Raw genomic sequence first — 22203 nt, 5'->3', positions numbered from 1 at the left:
CTACTAGGGAGTGTTTAAACTAGAATGATTGGGGGGTGGGAATCAAAATGACGTGACTGGGAGAGAGGAGGTTAGCTTAAAAATAAAAGGGGCTTGTAGACAGTGTGAGAGGGAGGGTAGGCAGGTGACGGAGAAGGGGAGCACTCAGACCGAAGGGTTGAGATGTGCGTATTTTAACACAAGGAGTGTAGTGAACAAAATGGATGAGCTTAGAGCGTGGATCACTACTTGGAAATGTGATGTGGTGGCCATTACAGAGACTTGGTTATCTCAGGGACAAGACTGGATACTTCAAGTGCCAGGTTTCAGGAGGGACAGGGAAGGAGGCAAAAGAGGTGGGGGAGTGGCGCTGTTGATCAGGGATAGTGTCACGCCTGTAGAAAAGATGGACGCCACAGAGGGATTGTCTACGGAATCTCTGTGGGTGGAGGTTTGCAACAGGAAGGGGTCAATAACTTGACTGGGTGTTTTCTATAAGCCGCCCAATAGTAGCAGGGACGTGGAGGAGCAGATTGGGAAGCAGATCCTGGAGAGATGTGATAATAACAGAGTGGTCGTGATGGGAGATTTTAATTTCCCAAATATCGATTGGAATATCCCTAGGGTAAGGGGTTTAGATGGGGAGGAGTTTGTTAGGTGTGTTCAGGAGGGCTTCCTGACACAGTATGTGGATAAGCCGACAAGAGGAGAGGCTGTACTTGATTTGGTATTAGGGAATGAACCTGGGCAGGTGTCAGATCTATCAGTGGGAGAGCATTTTGGGCATAGTAATCATAACTCTATCTCCTTTACGTTAGCATTGGAGAGAGTTAGGATCAGTCAAGCTAGGAAAGTGTTTATTTGGAGTAAGGGCTATTAGCTATTAGGCAGGAAATTAGAGGCATAAATTGAAAGGAGGTTTTCTCAGGGAAATGTACAGAAGAAATGTGGCAAATTTTCAAGGAAAATTTGTCTGGAGCTCTACACAGCAACGTTCCAATGAGACAGAGGAGTTATGGTAGGAACCATGGTGTATGAAAGCTGTAACGAATTTAGTCAAGAAGAAAAGAAAAGCCTACAAAAGGTTCAGGGAGCTAGGTAATGTTAGAAATCTAGAAGAGTATACGACTAGTAGGAAGGAACTAAAGAGGGAAATTAGAAGAGCAAGAAGGGGTCATGAGAAGGTCTTGGCAGACAGGATAAAGGAAAACCCTAAGGCATTCTACAAGTATGTTAAGAGCAAGAGGATAAGATGTGAAGGAGTAGGACCTATCAAATGTGACGGTGGGAAAGTCTGTATAGAACCGGTAAAAATGGCAGAGGTACTCGATGAATACTTTACTTCAGTATTCACAGTGGAAATGAATCTTGGTAGTTGCAGTGCAGACTTGCAGTGGACTGAGAAGATTGAGCATGTGGACATTAGGAAAGAGGATGTGTTGGAGCTTTTGAAAAGCATCAAGTTAGATAAATCGCTGGGACCGGATGGGATGTAACCCAGGTTACTGTGGGAGGCGAGGGAAGAGATTGCTGAGCCTCTAGCGATGATCTTTGCGTCATCAATGGAGACGAGAGAGGTTCCAGAGGATGGCGGATGTGGTTCCGTTATTCAAGAAAGGGAGAAGAGATAGCCCGGGAAATTATAGACCGGTGAGTCTAACCTCAGTGGTTGGTAAGTTGATGGAGAAGATCCTGAGAGGCAGGATTTATGAATATCTGGAGAGGAATCGTATGATCAGAAATAGCCAGCACGGCTTTGTCCAAGGAAGACCATGCCTTACGAGCCTAATAAAATTTTTTGAAGATGAAACTAGACACATAGACGAGGGAAGAGCGGTAGATGTAGTTTATATGGATTTCAGCAAGGCGTTTGAGAAGGTGCCCCATACAAGGCTCATTGAGAAAGTAAAGGGGCATGGGATACAAGAGGACATTGCTTTGTGGATTCAGAACTGGCTTGCCCACAGAAGGCAAAGAGTGGTTGTAGATGGGTCTTTTTCAGCATGGAGGTCGGTCACCAGTGGAGTGCCCCAGGGATCTGTTCTGGGACCCTTGCTCTTTGTGATTTTTATAAATGACCTGGATGAGGAAGTGGAAGGATGGGTTGGCAAGTTTGCTGATGACACAAAGGTTGGTGGGGTTGTGGATAGTGTAGAGGGATGTCAGCAGTTGCAACGAGACATAGATAAGATGCAAGACTGCGCGGAGAAGTGGCAGATGGGCTTCAACCTAGGTAAGTGTGTGGTGGTTCATTTTGGCAGTTCGAATAGCATGAAAGAATATAATATTAAGGGCAAGACGCTTGGCAATGTGGAAGATCAGAAGGATCTTGGGGTCCGGGTTCATAGGATGCTCAAAGCGGCATCGCAGGTAGAGGCTGTGGTTAAGAAGGCGTATGGAATACTGGCCTTCATCAATAGAGGAATTGAGTTTAGAAATCAGGAGATAATGCTGCAGCTGTATAGGACCCTGGTCAGACCCCACCTGGAGTACTGTGCCCAGTTCTGGTCGCCTCATTACAGAAAGGATGTGGAAGCCATAGAAAGGGTGCAGAGGAGATTTACAAGGATGTTGCCTGGATTAGGTGGCATGCCTTATGAGGATAGGTTGCGAGAGCTAGATCTTTTCTCCTTGGAGAGGTGAAGGATGAGAGGTGGCCTGATAGAGGTGTATAAGATGTTGAGGCGTATTGATAGAGTGGATTCTCAGAGGCTTTTACCCAGGGCTGAAATGGTTGCCACAAGAAGTCACAGGTTTAGGGTGCTGGGGAGTAGGTACAGAGGAGATGTTGGGGTAAATTTTTCACTCTAGGGTGGTGGGTGTGTGGAATCGGCTGCCGGTAGTGGTGGTGGAGGCGGATTCAAACAAAGAACAATACAGCACAGGAACAGGCCCTTCGGCCCTCCAAGCCCGTGCCGCTCCCTGGTCCAAACTAGACCATTCTTTTGTATCCCTCCGTTCCCACTCTATTCATGTGGCTATCCAGATAAGTCTTAAACGTTCCCAGTGTGTCCGCCTTCGACAGGGTCTTTTAAGAGACTTTTGGATAAGTTCATGGAAGTTAGTAAGATAGAAGGTTATAGGTAAGCCTAGTAGGCAGGGACATGTTCGGCGCAACTTGTGGGCCGGAGGGCCTGTTTGTGCTGTAGCTTTTCTATGTTCCATGTTCTATAAATGCCGTGATCATTTTAGTGAGATGTATATAGAGATTGAGACAAAGTTTTGAACATAAATTTTAACCAACTACAAAAACATTTAGCATGTAACAAAAATATCCCAAGAGAAACTGCAATCAAAAGCCTCTTGTACAGTTTTTTTCAAGATCCTAAACTTAAGAGCAGTTTTGCAGATCATTGTCCCTGATGTTGACTCATAAGATGATTCAAAGTGTACTAAGGCACGGAACGTATATTGACAGAATCATCTGAATTTTCTTTGAAGCTCCTATCCCCATTCAGACTGTCATTGGTGTAGGGTAAGATCTGATGCAATTCTCCCCGTGCTTGAGCCTCCAAGATACCTGTTGGCTTTGGGGCCAAGTGTGACTATAAGCACTTCCTATGACTTTGACTAAAGGCTGAATGTAACACCAAGACATCCAAGCATCTGATGTCTCTGGTGATGTCCAACTCACTCCATTGCCATCCAGTGCATCAATGAATCTGGCCTTCCTCTCTACCAGATGTGTCTCCCCAAAACCGATAACATGCAGATTTGTATTTTCAGAGGAGTGGTTCTGATAACATAGCTGCAACCATAGATGAGGGAGACCTGAAGGAAAGCATGTTCCAGACTAGAATTGGATCCTGGTAGATGTCAGCTGCTCCAGCAAACTCTTTTGCATCTGGCATGAAGAATAACTGTCTGTATTACTTCAAGTCATGTATCTGACAGAAGAAAATGTTTGTAAACACACAGCACTCAGAAGCAGCTTCCAAGTATATTTATGTATGGGGAAGAAAGTTGCAACATGTATGTAAACACAACAAGCACCTGACCACCCTCCTTCATGTGAAACTCGGAGAACTGCAAGAATCTGTTTCCTTTTTTATCCCACAGGTATTCAAATAAGCTTCCTGTGGATCTTGGTAACATATTCTGGGGAATAAATAACGGATCAAAGTGACCAACCTGTACCATACCAACGGTCAACCCATGCAGGAGCACCATGGTCCTGTCCAGGAATTCAGATGAGCAGTGACTTTCACCTCCAGCTTTGTTGTTGGTCGGCCAGGCTTTCTCAGTGCAGCTCCAAATGATTCCTAGAATACAGCAAGTGGGTTCTTGGTGAAAGCCCAAAGCTCCTTTGGTTGAGATTACCACTGGCATCACGTTTAGCACATTTTGTCCTGATGGGACTTTGCAGAGGGCTCAGCCATGTACACCTGTTGGCACTTGGATCTTCCATCAGTCAATTGGATTGCTAATCGTGAGCATGCTGTCAGAGTAAGCTGGCACCCAGATTATACAAAACTAATCTTTGTTGCCTCTTGCGTCTCGTTTGTACAGAGCCACAGGAGTGGCTCCACATCACAAGAGGACCCTGAATACTAGATCGGTTCGGTTTACCCTGTTTTGTTATGGATAGAATATACATGGATAATTGTATATTTTGTGTGATAAATCTCATACTTTTTGAAGCTTATTTCTCAAACTTGTCCAGAGCAATGTTTCTCAAATGTCTTTGGGGAAATTCCCCTACAAGTATTGCATAGAAGCATTTGAGGGGCTGACTAGTTCTGCAGAGGTGTCTTGCCAGGCCACAAGATTTTTAGTCCATCCAATGCATTCAACAACTTGTACTGATGTCATGTGGAGTGAAACAAATTGATTGCACACTTGCATCCATTAAGGTTAGAACTTCGGAGGCTACGTAGGATATTTCACTTGACACTCTTGAAGGCACTTGCAGACACTCATTGCACTCATGATGGTTGAGAATGAGGGTTATTCATGGAATTTTTCCCATTTGTGCTTGATACTAGTCCACTATTACTTTTGATGTAATCAAGCAGAATCTGCTGGGGCTGCTTAGTTTATGGCTTGCTGCTTTTGGTGTTTAGCACATATACCTGTATAGATAACAAATACCAGTATGACATGGGGCCATCTGGAGAAACTTAACTTCCAGGAGGTGATGCATATTTCGTATTGTTTTATAATCCCTTCAAAAAATTAAAAACTGTTTTTAACAGTATACCTGAGTTTAATGATGATCAGCTGCACTTGAAAATGTGACACTCCAACATGGTGGTATGCAATTGTTAAAAATTGAAACTCCCCCCATGATCTGTTATGTATATAAAGCAAAATTGATTGTGAATGGAGTATGGATTTAAATTGTAGTGAACATAAAACAGACACAATATGATATGTGATTAAAATTCATGTCATTAAAGCTGTCACTAGGTCGGAGATGAATGTCCCTATTCAATGACTCTGGAAGCCATTGGTTGTTTTTGTTGAATGGTGTGCTGCTACTTGTAAAAACAAATGATGTAGCTGAAGAAAATTCTCCATTTTTAAAAATGTATTTTTGTTGTCTTTTCCAGGGAATTGCTCTTAAATAACAATCTGTTACGGGTTTTGCCTTACGAACTAGGAAGACTGTTCCAGTTACAGACCCTGGGTTTAAAAGGTCAGGACTAGTATCATGATACACACATGAATGGCCCTAACCTGCATTTCTGATAGCTTTTAGAAGTTTACTGATGGTTTTGGGTGAGCCCCCTTTTTCCTTCCCCAGCTCTATTTTCAGGACAATACTTTATGACCAATTTTTGTAGCTTTGCATGCTTAATATCTTTTTGTTTATCCCGTTTTGTGATTTCAGTTTTGAAAGGAAGGGAGCAGATCTGATTGAATAACAAGACGTGATTATTTACTTTGGGGCTTTCGTCCAATATGGTGTGACTTTACGTTTTTTTTTTGTAGCTCCTGAATTGTGCTTTGCTATGCAATGCCTATGAAAACCAGATATGAAGTAGCAGCATTTTCCTGCTGTTGTAATTGATTACATTGGAGCACAGATGAAATTTCCCTCCCCTCACCACACTTCAATTTAAATTATTGATAGAAGGCTTAAGTTTAAAAACTTATTTCTCAAACCTGACTCATCCAAAGGACTCTTTTTCAAATGATTTTGGGGGAACACCCCTACAAATACTGACACACCGAAGGATCCAAAGTCCTATCGTGTAAAAGATACATCGGAGGAAACATAAGAAATCAGAGCAGGCCTTTTGACCCCATGAGCCACCATTTAATAAGATTGGGGCTGATCTGATCAAGGCTTCAACACCACTTTCCTGCCTGTCCCTTGGAACTCTCGACTCCAGTGTGTCCCAAAAATCTGTCCAACTCCACTGTGAATATATTCAGTGATCCAGCCTCCTCTGCTCTCTGTGGTGGAAAATTCCAAAGATTAACAACCCTATGAGAGAAAAAAATCCTCATCTTTAAAGGGGCCACTTGGAAACTCTGCCCCCTAGTTCTAGATTCTCCCAGGAGTGAAATAATCATAACAGTTATGAAGTTTGAGTACAACAACAGAAATCGAAGTCAATACTTCAATCGTCAATACAAATTGAATTCCTGACTGTTTGCAATGCAAACATCATCTAGTCTTGAATGGATGGCGTTCACTAGGTCTTTTGGGGTTCATGAACTCTTTGAAAGCAGTAACCTAAATTTACTTCAAAAATGTATTGCATAAATTTTGAATGAAGATATTAGATCTGAATGCAAGTAAAGGAAATATACTTTCAATCAGTACATTGGCATATGTCATTAGAAAAATTATTTTTTTGTTTTTTATTGCTTTACTTAATGTCCTTCATGGTGTGCACCAATTCGGCCAGTGTGGCAGTTCAATGGTTTATGTTAAAATTTATCAATACTCCTCCATAATTATCTGCTGGTTGTGTGAAAGTGATTTATCAATTACTCTAATTTTGTTCCTGTTCCCAGTCTCATGGAGGATATTTTCTCAGCCATTTCTTACCTTAGTGATTGAGCTGAGACTGGGAAAATGTAGTGAAATCAAATTGTGCCATCCAATGAAATGCCAAGATATTCTTTGATTTTGTGGCAGTAAGTCACCTTGTGTATTATCAAAATACATAATTTTAATGGGTTATTAATATTTTTTTGGTGACAGGCAATCCTTTGTCACAGGATATTTTGAACCTCTATCAAGAACCGGATGGAACGAGAAAGCTACTGAACTACATGCTTGATAACTTAGCAGGTATTTTGTAAGCTCCTTCAATTTGTGCCTCTAGCAGTATTTTTAATGTTTACTTATTTCTAAAACCAGGGTTAATGTATATGATAGTTGAAAAGTGTTTGTCCGCATTCTAAAGCTGAAACATAAATACTCAGGAGAAGGGAAAAATTGTGTTTCACTGTTCCAATTTATTGCATTTTGATTTATTTTTGTATAAGTGTGATTTTGTGTATTTGCAGTTTAACTGAGACAAATTGTGTCTTGCATTTCTTCTCTCTCACCTCTGGCCTCACATTTTCTGCCTTTTAAGTAGAACATTTTTTTAAAAAATGTGCGTGTTGCTGAAAAGGCCAGCATTTATTCCCTATCCCTAATTGCCTTTCGCAAGGTGGTAGTGAGCTACTTGGTCATTTTCACAAGACAGTTGCTGTAAACCACGTTGCTTTTGGTCTGGAGATGCATACAGGCCAGACTAGCAAGTTTTCTCCCCTGAAGGATGTGACTGAACCAGATGGCTTTTTAGGATAATCAGAAATTTCACCCTTTGCGTTCTTGATTCTAGTTTTTAATATTCCAGATTTTTTACTTGACGAATTGAATCTGAATTCCCAAACTGCCATGGTGGGATTTGAAATTATGTCGCAATAGTATAAGTATCTCCTTTGTGGGGTATGAAGAGTAGGTCCGTTTAAGCAAGTTTTTTTTTCAAAGCTTTCAGTGATTGCTTCAGATATGCTACTGCAAATTGTCCATTCTCTAAGCTATGGCTGAAATGTAGCCAATGAGACCAAGCATTGGATAGAAAAGTGGGAATCTTGCATTTTAAAGTATTTTGTTTTCCTCTTAAAGTTCATCCAGAACAGCTTCCTCAGAGGCCATGGATCACTTTGAAGGAAAGAGACCAAGTGTTGCCAACAGGTAAATATATGTACTGATGTCACTAAATATGGATATATATTTGAAATGGATCTGCAGCTTCTAAACTTCCCCTGATTTTTTTTTTTTGCTGCACAAACAATGGGAAGGAAGTTTGTTGTACATTTTAAATTATTGCTTCTTGTGCAAACTAATTTGTATTATGAATAAATTGTTTCACCACTCAAGTTTCCATCAGATTAATCAATAACATTTTGCTGTCAGCAGTTAACAGAATTAAAGTGAAATGCAATGCAATGGCAAACATTGATGTAAGCGATAGTATTTTTATCAAGGTTCATCTGATGAATTCACCAAAAGTATATTCTGCATAGCATTTATCCAGCACTGAGCAGAGATTCAGTTGGGACTATGTGCAAACTCTTGTTATTCTAAGATTATTTTGGTGAATTGATAAGTGTTACAAAGAATAACTGATATCAGATTTGTTTCCTGAGGAATAAGATTGCATATGTTGATGCCCCAACACTAAGGAGCACTTCCTGCTCATTCCATTGTTGGACAAGTGAACTGCTGAGTTGCAGTGCTGTTTAAAACTTGCCATCTATATCGCTAGCAACTAAACATCGTAAGAGTGACAGTTCGCTGGATTTGGAGCAAAGCAACAAGTTAATTCTCAAATCCTTTCCAAAGATCTTATTCAATTTATTCTCATAAATTTGAGATCTGATGAGTAAACTGGATTTATCAGAGAGAGAATGGAATTGAAATGTAGTGCTATATACAATAATGAATTTTTATAGAAACTGGATTTTGAGCTTGGAGGGTGGTGGTGTGTTTTGTCCTTGTGATTTTTTTTTACAGTAGCTTTTATTGCAGTTGTCAAAACTAAATTGAAAGTGGGGGCAAAACAAATTCAAGGCATATATTCATTACTTTAGTTACTTCCAAGGGCACATATCCAGTTGCAAAAGCAGTAGTACCTGAGACCAGGAGAAATTGCACTTTGGCTGGCAGCCACAGTGCATGCCAAATGCGCATTATATAACTTCCTGGTGCCTGGCTGTCAGCATCTGGAGTTACGGTGGAGGAAGAAAAGCTAGCTCTTATAGATTCATTACAAACTACCTATAAGTTCATTGAGTAACTATTTCAGTGAAGTTATATGAATATATCATCTGAAATCTTAATGATGGCAAATTTTAATGATGGCATTTATGAACTACAACATAGGGGATGGAAATATAAATCTGACAACGAATATTGTCATGCTTGAGAACTGTAATGTTCTCATTACAGTTGCCATTGTTTTATTCCTCCAAGACCCCATTTTGACCAATCGCCTAACTTATTCTCTAGGGTTTGTTACAGTATTTATAAGGAGGTCTTGTGGCACAGTGGTAATGCTCCTGTCTGAACCAGAAGCTTTGGATTCAAGTGTATAATGCCAGGACTAGCTGCCAATGGAAGATGTGTTCATAATGCAGTTCAAGGGATGATGATCTGCATGGGAATCCTCCTACAACTTCTCTCATTATTCCCCAAAAGGGAAAAAAGTGAGAGTGTAAGATGTGCTTAAAAATAGTATTTGTATAAATGCAATGTCATTTTCTGCTGTCCTCCATATTGGTTCATATGTCACTCTTCTGCTGATAGCAACTGCTTTTGTAGCTGCTATCAATAATATTTTAATATTTACTGTAATTGACTTCAGCTAGTCATTCCACAGTTTCTCCTACCCAAAGAACGATCTTGCAATGGGTTAGCCAAGCGCACTTGCTGTTCATGACGGCATAATTATAATGCTAAACCATGTGACAAACATATTTTGGGGGCATGTTCAGGAACTCTTAATACAGTGTACATGTATAAGGGAAAAACTTTAAAGACAAATCTTCTTTCTTCATAGAATCAGAGAATGATACAGCACAGAAAGGGAGAGTCAGCCCATACAAAAACAAAATGCTGTGGCTGCTGAAAGTCTCTGAAAGAGTAACAGCCATCGTGTTTGTTCCAGCTCTTTTGAAGTTCTACCCCAATAGTCCCACACCCTTGCTGTTCCCCAGTCTTGAAATTTTTTTTTCTAAATATCTTTCCAATTCCCTTTTTTCTGAAATAATTGAATCCCTGCTTCCACCACGCTTTCAAGCAGTGCAGTTTGTATCGTAGCAACTCTGCATCACTTTATTTTGATTATTTTGCCACTTGTATTTAAATCTAAAATTGCCATGCTTTCTCCTTGTTTACTCAATTAAACCTTTTATGATGTTGGAACAGCTTTTTAGCAAATATTCTCTTTGCCATTTCTGCTCTAATGAGAATAACCCCAGCTTCTTCAGTCTCTTCACGTCACTGAAGTCTTTCATGCCACTTGAGTAAACTTCTACATCCTCTAAGGTCTTGACGTCCTTCAAGTGTGGTACCCAGAATTGGCCACAATACTCCAGTTGGGGCTTAAGTAGTATTTTATAAAGGGTTAACATAACTTCCTTGCCTTTGTACTGTTTATGCTTCTATTTATGAAGCCAAGGATCGCGGTCTGCCTTTCCAACAGCCATCTCAACTTGTCTTGCTACCTTCTAAGACTTGTGTTCATGCCAAAACTATTTTTTCATTTAAATTGACTCTCCTCATTTTTCTTACATAAGTCACTGTGCATTAAATTTTATCTGCCATGTGTCAATTTTGCTATCTGAGCAGAAGAAAAAAGATCAGGAGTAGACCCATACAGCCTGTCAACCATTTGCTTCACCGTTTAGTGTGACCATGTTTGATCTTGGACTTCAATTCTGCTTTCCTTCATAGTCCTTGATTTTTTTGAGACGAAAAATATCTCTATCACAAACTTTAAATGTGTTCGGTGATAAGCGTTTCCACAACCACCTAGGTTGGAGAATTCCAAAGAGTTAGAACCCTTTTGAGAAGAATTTTCTCCTCTTCTGTGTCCTAAGTGATTGGCCCCTTTTTCCTGAGGCAAGCTGGGACCTACAGTTATCATCCCTCACTTGACAATGAAGTAAGTTTGGATCTCATAATGACATCCCTTGGGAGAAAGAAAGCTTCACATTAATGACTGTTTATTTACAATTTATTTCCAAGAAGTACTTAACATTATAAACTTCTAACATACCTTATTTTAGGTAACCTTTATCATTTTGTTCCACAAGTACGCATCATATTAAAAAATCAAAACAAGTCAGTACATGAACCACTAGGAGTAGCAGGATTTAATCAGCCTAGAATTATCTTAAGTTAGAACCTACCTGCCTTTTCCCTGCACCCTTTCTTTAATTTTTTAGCAGGATGCAAATAATTACAAGTTTTTTTCCATAATCTTTTGGTAGTCAACCAAAGGTAGTGACTATGCATTAAAGTTTTCTTTAGAAACATCTTGACCAGCTTGTATTTCTATTCAACCTTTTCTGTTATCAATACAAACAGTCCCGGGTGAAATCTTAAGACTGCGCTGAGTTAGAAAATCTCCACTGTGGCGGCATTGGAGATCTGAATTTCAGACATAGGGATGAAAAATTATATACAGCCCTGCTTTGGTCATTTGTCCCTGCAGGGAGTGCACATGGACTGGGTTTCCCCTCTCTCTTCAGTTTGATTACTGTGTTAGATGACTAAAATATCATGGGATTTGTGGCATCTGTGCAGCTGCACTCCCAACATATATCGGGACTATCAGAAGAGGAGAGTCTTAAGAATTAAGTAGGAGTCTATTTGGCCCCTCGAGCCTGCTTCACCATTCGTATTGCTGATCAGATTGTGACCTCAAATTCACTTTCCTGTCTACCCTCCATAACCCTTACTGCTTTGTTTATCAAAAATCTGTCTAAATCAGCTTTGGATATATCCAGTGACCCATCCTACACTGCTCTCTGGGAAAGAGAATTCATTGTGAACGTGGAACTATAATCAATTGTACTACCTGCTTCATTGATGTCCTTTCGGGAAGGAACTCTGTCAGTCTTTTACCTTGTCTGGCCTACATATGACACCAGGCCCACAAAATGTGCTTGACTCTTAACTGCCATCTGAAATGGCATAGCAAACTATTCAGTTCAAGAGTAATTAGGGATGGGTAACACATGTGCTGGTCTTGCCAGTGAGGCTCCTGTTCCATGAAAAATAAAGAGTCTTATGATTAAACAGAGCCCTGTGTTCTAGACTGTCTCACCAGGGGAAGCATCCACCTTGTCAAGTCCCATTGGGATATTCTGTGCTTCAAGAAGATCACCTCTCATTCTTCTTAACTTCAGTAACTATAGGTTTAACTTTTTCAGAAGATAACCCCTTCATGCCAGGAATAATTTGAGTGTGTATTCTCTGAAGGGCTTATACAATTATATCCTTCCTTGAGTACGATGAATAAAACTGTACGCCATACAGTGCATGTGATATTACTAAGACCCTGAACAGTTGTAACAACACTTCTCTACTTTTATATTCTTCCCCTTTTTAAATAAACAGCAGCATTCAATTTGCCTTCCTAATTGCTTTCTATCACCTTCATACTAACTTTTATGATGATTCATGTATCAGAAAATCCGGATCCCTCTGTTTTGTAGAGTTCTGCAGACTTTATTTAAATAATATGCTGCCTTTCTATTCTTCATGCCAAAGTGGACAAGTTTCACATATTCCCATATTATACTCTGTTGCCAATTTTTTGCCCACTCAACCTATCCAAATCTCTTCGTAGATCTTGACAACTGACTTTCCTACCTATCTGCATGTCATCAGCAAATTTAGCTAAGCTACACTTGGTCCCTTCTTTCAAGACATTGATATAGATTGTAAATAATTGAGGCCCCAGCACTGATTCCTGTGGCAATCCACTGGTTGCAGTTTGCCAACCTGAAAATGACCCATTTATCCCTATCGTGTTAGCGAACCAATCTTCTATTTATTCTAATACGTTATAGTCGACACTGAACTTTTTATTTTGTGAAGTAACTTTTGATTATGGTACCTTTTTTATACAGAGAAAATTGAAAGAATGTGTGTTTTTTAAAAACCTCTATAATACTAGCTCTCTGTGAACTGGTAGGTAAAGGCATCAATAAACGTACTGCAAAGTTTAAAATGGCTGGTATGAGAAATAGAAATGAGTGGTTCTACCAAGCTTAGGGATCAGGTATAAACCACATTGTATTTAAAAATGCTTATGGTTGATGCTCAGACTGCAGTATTGAGAAGTACAGTAGTCAAAATTTAAGGAAATTAATACAGTTTCTTGATCTCACAGCTAATCTTAAATCACACTAAAGGGACTCTCACATTCCAATTTAATTAGCATGTTTGTGCATATATTTTCATCCTAATGTTTAACAAATGGTATTCGGAACATTCTCTCATGCATTTTTGAACTACATAAATTTATGATGTCCACCTGATTTTTTTTTTAATGTCTGCTCTGTATCAATTGAATGTTTGACTTATTTAGTGTTCTGTTTTGTTTGATTTGATAGAATCATGACCAATAAGCTCCCAGTATTGGTTAAACTGCTGATGGTTTACACATTTTAATGATGTGTGGATTTTCTTTACAGCATTGTTCACAATCATGTGTTATAATGTTCTATGTGACAAGTATGCCACAAGGCAACTGTACGGCTACTGTCCATCCTGGGCTTTGAACTGGGAGTACAGGAAAAAGGGAATCATGGAAGAAATTGTAAACTGTGATGCAGACATCCTAAGCCTTCAGGTAAGGCAGATGTGCAACTAAAGCTCTTGATAGCATGTGTTTGTGCAAGTTTCCTCGCTCCTCACCCCATCCCCTCTGCATTTTGGGAGGGACGAAGGAAAGAAGAGAAAAATATGCAACATTCATCCCCTCCTTCAAAATCTTTTTTAAAAAGCTGTTTTGTCTGAATACTAATTTGTGTTTTACTTCAGAGAATTGTAAGCCATATTTATGATCGACAGTGGCAACATTAAGAGCTCTTAAGATTTAAATTATTTAACGAAGTGCACTTTATTTAAATCATTTATTTTGGATCTTTTACCTCATTCCAATTCAACAAATTTGGAAGCTCTATATCAATTATTTGGAATATTTGTTTTGTAGTTTCCTAGTTGGAAGCTTTTCCTAAAGCTTGGTTTTGCTGCGCTGCTTCTCAAATAGCTTCCTCGATAATTACAAAGATCTGTTGATTCAGTTAAGGCTACTTGTGTGATACTTGGATTAGTCTGATTACTGTTAATCTTCCAGTGAAGTTCTCGGGTTTTGATTTGATTTATTCTTGTCACATGTATTAGCATACAGTGAAAAGTATTGTTTCTTGCGCACTATACAGACAAAGCATACCGTTCATAGAGAAGGAAACGAGAGTGCAGAATGTGGTGTTACAGTCATAGCTAGGATGTAGAGAAAGATCAACTTAATGCAAGGTAGGTCCATTCAAAAGTCTGACTCCAGCAGGGAAGAAGCTGTTCTTGAGTCGGTTGCTACGTGACCGTAGACTTTTGTATCATTTTCCTGACGGAAGAAGGTGGAAGAGAAAATGTCCAGGGTGCGTGAGGTCCTTAATTATGCAGGCTGCTTTGCCAAGGCAGCGGGAAATGTAGACAGAGTTAGTGGATGGGAGGCTGGTTTGTGTGATGGATTGGGCTACATTCACGGCCATTTGTAGTTCCTTGCGGTCTTGGGCAGATACCAAGCTGTGACACAACCAGAAAGAATGCTTTTTATGGTGCATCTGTAAACATTGGTGAGAGTCGTAGCTGACATGCTAAGTTTCCTTAGTCTTCTGAGAAAGTAGAGGCATTGGTGGACTTCCTTAACTATAGTGCCGGCATGGGAGGGACCAGGACAGGTTGTTGGTGATCTGGACACCTAAAAACCTGAAGCGCTCAACTCTTTCTACTTCGTCCCCATTGATGTTGACAGGGGCATGTTCTCCTCTACACTTCCTGAAGTCGATGACAATATCCTTTTGTTTGCTGACATTGAGGCAGAAATTATTGTCGTTGCAACAGATTCTCTATCTCATTCTTGTACTCTGTCTCGTCATTGTTTGAGATCCCACCCACTAATGGTGGTGTCATGAAAATCAAGTTGGAGGGGAATTTGACCACACAGTCATGGGTGTATAAGGAGTATAGTAGGGGGCTGAGAACACAGCCTTGTGGGGTACCGGTGTTGAGGATGATCGTGGAGGAGGTGTTGTTGCCCAACCTTACTGATTAGTCTGTGGGTTAGGAAGTTCAGGATCCAGTCTTCGAGGCAGGAGCCGAGGCCCAAGCCACGGAGTTTGGAGATGAGGTACATGGAATAATGGTGCTGAAGGCTGAGCTGTAGTCAATAAATAGGAACAAAGAACAATACAGCACAGGAACAGGCCCTTCGGCCCTCCAAGCCCGTGCCGCTCCCTGGTCCAAACTAGACCATTCTTTTGTACCCCTCCATTCCCACTCTGTTCATGTGGCTATCTAGATAAGTCTTAAACGTTCCCAGTGTGTTCGCCTCCTCCACCTTGCCTGGCAGCGCATTCCAGGCCCCCACCATCCTCTGTGTAAAATATGTCCTTCTGATATCTGTGTTAAACCTATGACCCCTCATGAACGTCACCACCGACCTGGGGAAAAGCTTCCCACCGTTCACCCTATCTATGCCTTTCATAATTTTATACACCTCTATTAAGTCTCCCCTCATCCTCCGTCTTTCCAGGGAGAACAACCCCAGTTTACCCAATCTATCCTCATAACTAAGCCCCTCCATACCAGGCAACATCCTGGTAAATCTCCTCTGTACTCTCTCCAAAGCCTCCACGTCCTTCTGGTAGTGTAGTGACCAGAACTGGATGCAGTATTCCAAATGCGGCCGAACCAACGTTCTATACGTCTGCAACATCAGACCCCAACTTTTATACTCGATGCCCCGTCCTATAAAGGCAAGCATGCCATATGCCTTCTTCACCACCTTCTCCACCTGTGACATCACCTTCAAGGATCTGTGGACTTGCACACCCAGGTCCCTCTGCGTATCTACACCCTTTATGGTTCTGCCATTTATCGTATAGCTCCTCCCTACATTATTTCTACCAAAATGCATCACTTCGCATTTATCAGGATTGAACTCCATCTGCCATTTCTTTGCCCAAATTTCCAGCCTATCTATATCCATCTGTAGCCTCTGACAATGCTCCTCACTATCTGCAAATCCTGCCAATTTTGTGTCGTCCGCAAACTTACTGATCACCCCAGTTACACCTTCTTCCAGATCGTGATCCAGGAGTCTGATATAGGTGTCTTTGTTATCCAGGGTTGAGTGCAGGGCCAGGGGGATGGCATCTGCTGTGGATCTGTTGTGGCAGTAGACTAACTGTAGTGGATCCAGGCAGTCCTGAACAAGGCCTCGGGATGTTTCATCTCAAAGCTATTTATAGTGGTGTGTATTTCTTCCAGTGCTATCTTCACATCTGCATGGGGTGGGATGCAAACTGCAGTCAGAATAACGGAGGTGAACTCCCACGGAAGGTAGTAGGGGCGGCATTTTGTATGGAAAATAGTAGTACCAACAATAAAATAGCAGCTTAGTGGCATAGGGTGATGAGAGAAAGCCGATTTCAAAATCTTGCACTGCCTGGTTTATGAGCTTCTTACCTTGAAAATGTTGTTGAGATATGGTGAGAGAGGAAATTATTTCCATGCAATTTTTCATGGGCATCAAATTGGGGGGGGGATAAAGCAGGCTCCCCCCGCATTGATGTTGGGTGCAAGGTGGTATTTGTGCACCTCTTCGCAAGTCAAGTCACATATAGTATTGTCTGTAATAATGTCTGCCTATAACATAGGGGAGTTATGTGTGCATCAATGTATCCTTTCCTCCAATCCTGGTTCCAAAGATGTGTATCAAGGGGTAGAAAAACAGCCTTTTCCTCCCCCAAAGTCTCTTTGAAGTGTTCGGCATTTGAAAACCAATTCAAATATTTTTTCAAGAGTAAACCTATATGCAGGAAAAGGAGAGTTAAACAAAGGGATGAGGCTGGCTTTAGGGATTGAAAATTAGATCCTCTTGTGGAAGCGAAGTGCATGACTGAGGCAACTAAATGCGTACTTTGCATTTGACATCACTAGATAAGAGGATGCTGCTAATGTCACAGTAAAATTAGGAGGTACTAGTAAAATGGGGTAGCGGAGGATGGAGGGAAGTATTTAAAAGATTGTCTGTCAGTGCTCCAAATTAGAAATGTTACCCAGTTTATGTTGGACACATCTTAGATTGCTGAGGGAAGTTAGAGTGAAACTGACGAGGTTCTGGACACACATCTTGCATCACTCCCGTATCAAAAGAGGACCTGAGATTTGTAAATATAATACTGCTGTACAAAATAGGAATAATGGTTTAAATCCAACAATTACAGGCCAGCTACCCAATGTTGGGGATAGGAAGACTTTGATACAATCTGGAATAAAACAAATGGCACTGGGGGAAAAATATGGATAAATAAGTTTTGTTCAAGGCAGATCATGATTGATTTAACATGTGCTTTTTGAAGTAATAGAGTGGGTTGATGAGAGTAGTGTGGCTAATGATGTGTATGTGAACTTTCAGAAAATATTTATAACATTCTAAATTGAAGCCAATGGGATTAAATGGGTAATGGCCAAGCAACAAAAAGCAGGGTAGAGGTGAGTATTTGACTAGAAGGACATGTGCATTGGTATTTCACAGGTGATAGGGCTATTGCTCTTTTTGACAAAGATTAATAGCCTGACCTTTGGTTATGCAGAGCATAATTTCAAAATTTACAGCTGGCATGGTACTTCAAAGTAGGAAACAGTGAGGATAGTCTGAAACTGAAGGAGGACATAAAATGGTGGAATAAGCAGGCACAGGGAAAATGAAATTTAATAGAACAACGTGATTAATTCTGGCAGGAAGGATGAAGCAAACAAATGTAAACAAAATAGTGCAATTTTGAAGCAGGTCCAACAGCACCTTGAGCTTTATGTACACAATTCATTTGAAGGTGGCAGGACAAGTTGAATTAGCTGTTTAAAAATACTCTATCTTTGTTTTCTTAAGTAGAGGCATAAGAGTACAAAAGCAAAGAAGTTGCACGAAACCTTTTCATAAAATACTAGTTGGGCCCCAGCTGATGTACTCTGTTTTGTCCAGACCTTGGCAGAGTGCAGAGGGATTTTATTAAAAATGGTGTCAGGTATGAAAGACTTCAGTTATGTGGAGAAGTTGGGATTGTTCTGCTGGAGCAGAGAAGATTCGAGGAGATTTGATAGTGTTCAAGAACATGAAAGGGTTTGATGGAATAATTAGACTTACCAATCACAAAAAAATTGTAAGCACTCATTTAAGGCAAATGGCAAAAGAATCAGAGGCATGTGAAAAAATTGCAAATGTATTGCCCGAAAGCGTTGAGGGGGCAGCTTCAATAACTTTCTACAGAGATTAAAAATATTTGAAGGGGGTTAATTTGCAGGGCTTTGGGGAAAAGTGTAAGTGAGTAGGATTAATGAGTGGCTCACGTATAAGGGCTGAGTGGCTGCCTTTGTGCTTTAACATTCTATAATTTCATCAATTATAGGCAGTATGATGGGTAATATTCAATGTCAAACACCTTTCGTTATCGCTCGCTTGCGATGGGGTTGATGCTGTTGCAACTTGGGAGTAATGGAAATTGGGGCAGGTCTCCAGCTTGCTACTGAGGCTCTCCAGGCATTTGCTTCTCCAGGATATAGTACATGTACTTTTTGTTAGGTTTTATGGTTGGTTTTAGTTGCTGACCCTTTTTTAAAAATCTGCTCAATATATAGTCAGTAACTTCTTTTGATGCATTGGTGCAATTTTTCTTATTAAAGCCTGGAAAATTAATTTGTATTTGAGCAATGCTGTGTGATTTGCTCAATTTCGGTGTAACAGGCTGTTCTGAAATTTGAAGTCAGAAGTTAACATCCATGAGATCCTGGTAACACTTGTGGGATTTAAAGAGGTGTTTTGTTCAAATTATGGAGTCTGTTTGAAAGCATGAAATGTTGCTTTGAAATTTCAAGTAACAATGGTTTAGTATAGTTTTTAAAAAGTTACAGAAAACACTTTTTGAAAAATTATTAACAATGTATTTCATATGCAATCTTATTTTTCTGCTTGAGTTGAGAACTTGGCTGTTGTAAAAAGATGGCCATTATATAACTGTTACATATGTGTTTATCTTAGTACATTTAAAATGAGATCTAATGTATGCTCTGTTACCTTGGACTGGAATTCAATCTGAGACAGAAGATAAATCAAATAACTTCTGTTGCAAATTGATCCATGACCTCTGTTCTTTGGTGCGTTGCACAAAGGGAATATCCAAAATTGCACTGGGGTTCCCCTGGAAGTCCCCACATAAAGGTGGCACAGCAATTGCATGAGAAGTTCAAACTTCTAGTGGGCAATTGCCTTGCACTGAGAAATTGCAGGCTTCTGATGGCTCCGACTGTCTTATAGGAATAGTTACCCAGGTAAAGTTAGAAGAATTAAAATAACTTCTAACTCCTAGGTAACTATAGTACTCATTTCCCTAATATTTGCCCTCTTACTTTTTAAGAAACTGACCTTCTCTGCCAACTTGGATTGAAAAGGAATTTGCCATCAGACTATTTGCTTTTTCTGGGACTTCTATATGCTTTTCAGTGTACTTGCTGCTGATAGATGCTTAAAATGTAATGGAAAGGCAAAGGAGAAAAGGCTGCCAGATATTAGTTTCCTTCCTTCAAACAAAAGGACTGACAGATATGACATACCAGCAACATCCAGAATTCATGTTTGAGATTTGATATCACAATGGGCCTTTGTTCCTTGATACATTTTATATATAAATTTCACTTCTCCACATTTAATTCCATCTGCCATGTCTCTAACCCATTTCACCATTCTGCCTGAATCCTGAGACCTATCATTATCCATTACTTTGCCAAATTTTACATCATCTATATAATTTATAGTACTGCTCTCTGCACCTGAGCCTAGTTGTTTATATAAAATTGTAAAGAATAATGAACCCAAAACTGACTCTTGGAAAACACTGCTGCAAACCACCTCCCAGTCTCCAAAGCATCCATCCACCACCACACATTGCTTGTTTGTATGGATATTATAAATCAGAAAAGAGGGTTTCTGAATCTGTGTGTTGAGGGTGTTTCTGTCACTGACAAGAAGCCAGTGCTGTAACTTTTATAACTAAGTAGAAATCCGTCCTGAATATGGGTCCTTGAAGTTCATATATTTTGGCAAAGTGATAAATGTACATAATGGGGAGGTGATGGCCTCGTGGTATTATCGCTCAACTATTAATCCAGAAACCCAGATAATGCTCTGGGGACCTGGGTTTGAATCTCGCCATGGCAGATGGTGGAATTTGAATTCAATTTAAAAAAATAATCTGGAATTAAGAGTCTACTGATGACCATGAAATCATTGTCGGAAAAACCCATCTGGTTCACTAATGTCCATTAGGGAAGGAAATCTGCCGTCCTTACCTGGTCTGGTCTACATGTGACTCCAGAGCCACAGCAATGTGGTTGACTTTCAACTGCCCTCTGAAATGGCCTAGCAAGCCACTCAGTTGTATCAATCACTACCAAGTCTCAACAAAGAAATGAAACCGGACGGACCACCTGGCATTGACCTAGGCACCAGAAAAGACGACGGCAAAACAAACAGTGCTGTCGACCCTGCAAAGTCCTCCTTACTAACATCTGGGGGTTAGTGCCAAAATTGGGAGAGCTGTCTTACAGACTAGTCAAGCAACAGCCTGACATTGTCATTCTCACAGAATCATATCTTACAGATAACACACCAGACACCACCATACCATCCCTGATATGTCCTTTCCCACCGGCAGGACAGACCCAGAAGAGGTGGTGGCACAATGGTGTACAGTCGGGTGGGAGTTCCCCTGGGTGTCCTTAACATCGACTCTGGACCCCATGAAGTCTCACGACTTCAGATTAAACATGGGCAAGGAAACCTCTCACTGGTTACCACATACCGTCCTCCTTCGGCTGATGAATCAGTATTCCTCCATGTTGAACAACACTTGGAGGAAGCACTGAGGGTGGCAAGGACGCAAAATGAACTCTGGGTGGGAGATTTCAATGTCCACCACCAAGAGTGGTTTGGCAGCAGCACTACTGATCGAGCTGGTTAGGTCCTAAAGGATATAGCTGGTTGACTGGGTCTGTAGCGGATGGTGAAGGAACCAACAAGAGGAAATAACATACTTCATCCTTACCAATCTGCCGGCTGCAGATTCATTTGTCCATGACAGTATCGGTAAGAGTGACCACCGTACAGTCCCTGTGGAGACAAAGTCCCGCCTTTACATTGAGAATAACCTCCATCGTGTTGTGTGACACTATCACCGTGCTAAATGTAACAGATTTCGAACTGACCTGGCAACTCAAGACTGGGAATCCATGAGGCGCTGTGGGCCATCAGCAGCAGCGGAATTGTTCTCCAGCACAATCTGCAACATCATGGCCCAGCATCTCCCTACTCAACCATTACCATCAAGCCAAGGGATCAACCCTGGTTCAATGGAGAGTGCAGGAGGGCATGCCAGGAGCAGCACCAGGCATATCTAAAAATGAGGTATCAACCTAGTGAAGCTACAAAACAGGACTACTTGTATGCCAAATGGCAAAAACAGCAAGTGTTAGACATAGCTAAGCGATCCCACAACCAACGGATCAGGTCTAAGCTCTGCAGTCCTTCCACATTCAGTCCTAAATGGTGGTGGACAATTAAACAACTTACTGGAGGAGGAAGCTCCACAAATATCCCTATCCTAAATGATGGAGGAGCCTAGCACATCAGTGCAAAAGATAAGGCTGAAACATCTTCGGCCAGAAGTGCCAAGTGGATAATCCATCTCGGCCGCCTCCAGTGGTCCCCAGCGTCTCAGATACCAATCTTCAGTCAATTCGATTCACTTCACGTGATATCAAGAGACAGTTGGAGGCAATAGGCCCTGACAACATTCTGGCAATAGTACTGAAGACTTGTGCTCCAGAGCTTGCCACTCCCCAAGCCAAGCTCTTCCAGTACAGTTACAACACTGGCATCTACCCAACAACACGGAAAATTGCCCCCAGGTATATCC

General features: G+C 40.8%; 1 protein-coding gene across 1 annotated transcript in view; it reads left to right on the top strand.

Annotated features, from left to right (window-relative positions):
• Window positions 1-22203, top strand: part of cnot6l (CCR4-NOT transcription complex, subunit 6-like) — a 110202-nt gene that overhangs the window by 46020 nt on the left and 41979 nt on the right. The window contains exons 4-7 of the mRNA XM_078213829.1: window positions 5532-5617; window positions 7139-7228; window positions 8057-8125; window positions 13642-13799. Coding sequence (XP_078069955.1) covers window positions 5532-5617; window positions 7139-7228; window positions 8057-8125; window positions 13642-13799 — 403 coding nt within the window. The remainder of the gene's footprint in view (window positions 1-5531; window positions 5618-7138; window positions 7229-8056; window positions 8126-13641; window positions 13800-22203) is intronic.

Source organism: Mustelus asterias, chromosome 1 (genome assembly GCF_964213995.1).
Source record: "Mustelus asterias chromosome 1, sMusAst1.hap1.1, whole genome shotgun sequence".
NCBI lineage: Eukaryota > Metazoa > Chordata > Chondrichthyes > Carcharhiniformes > Triakidae > Mustelus > Mustelus asterias.
The sequence above is the reverse complement of the archived record's forward strand: the minus strand, read 5'-3'. Positions and strand labels throughout refer to the sequence as shown.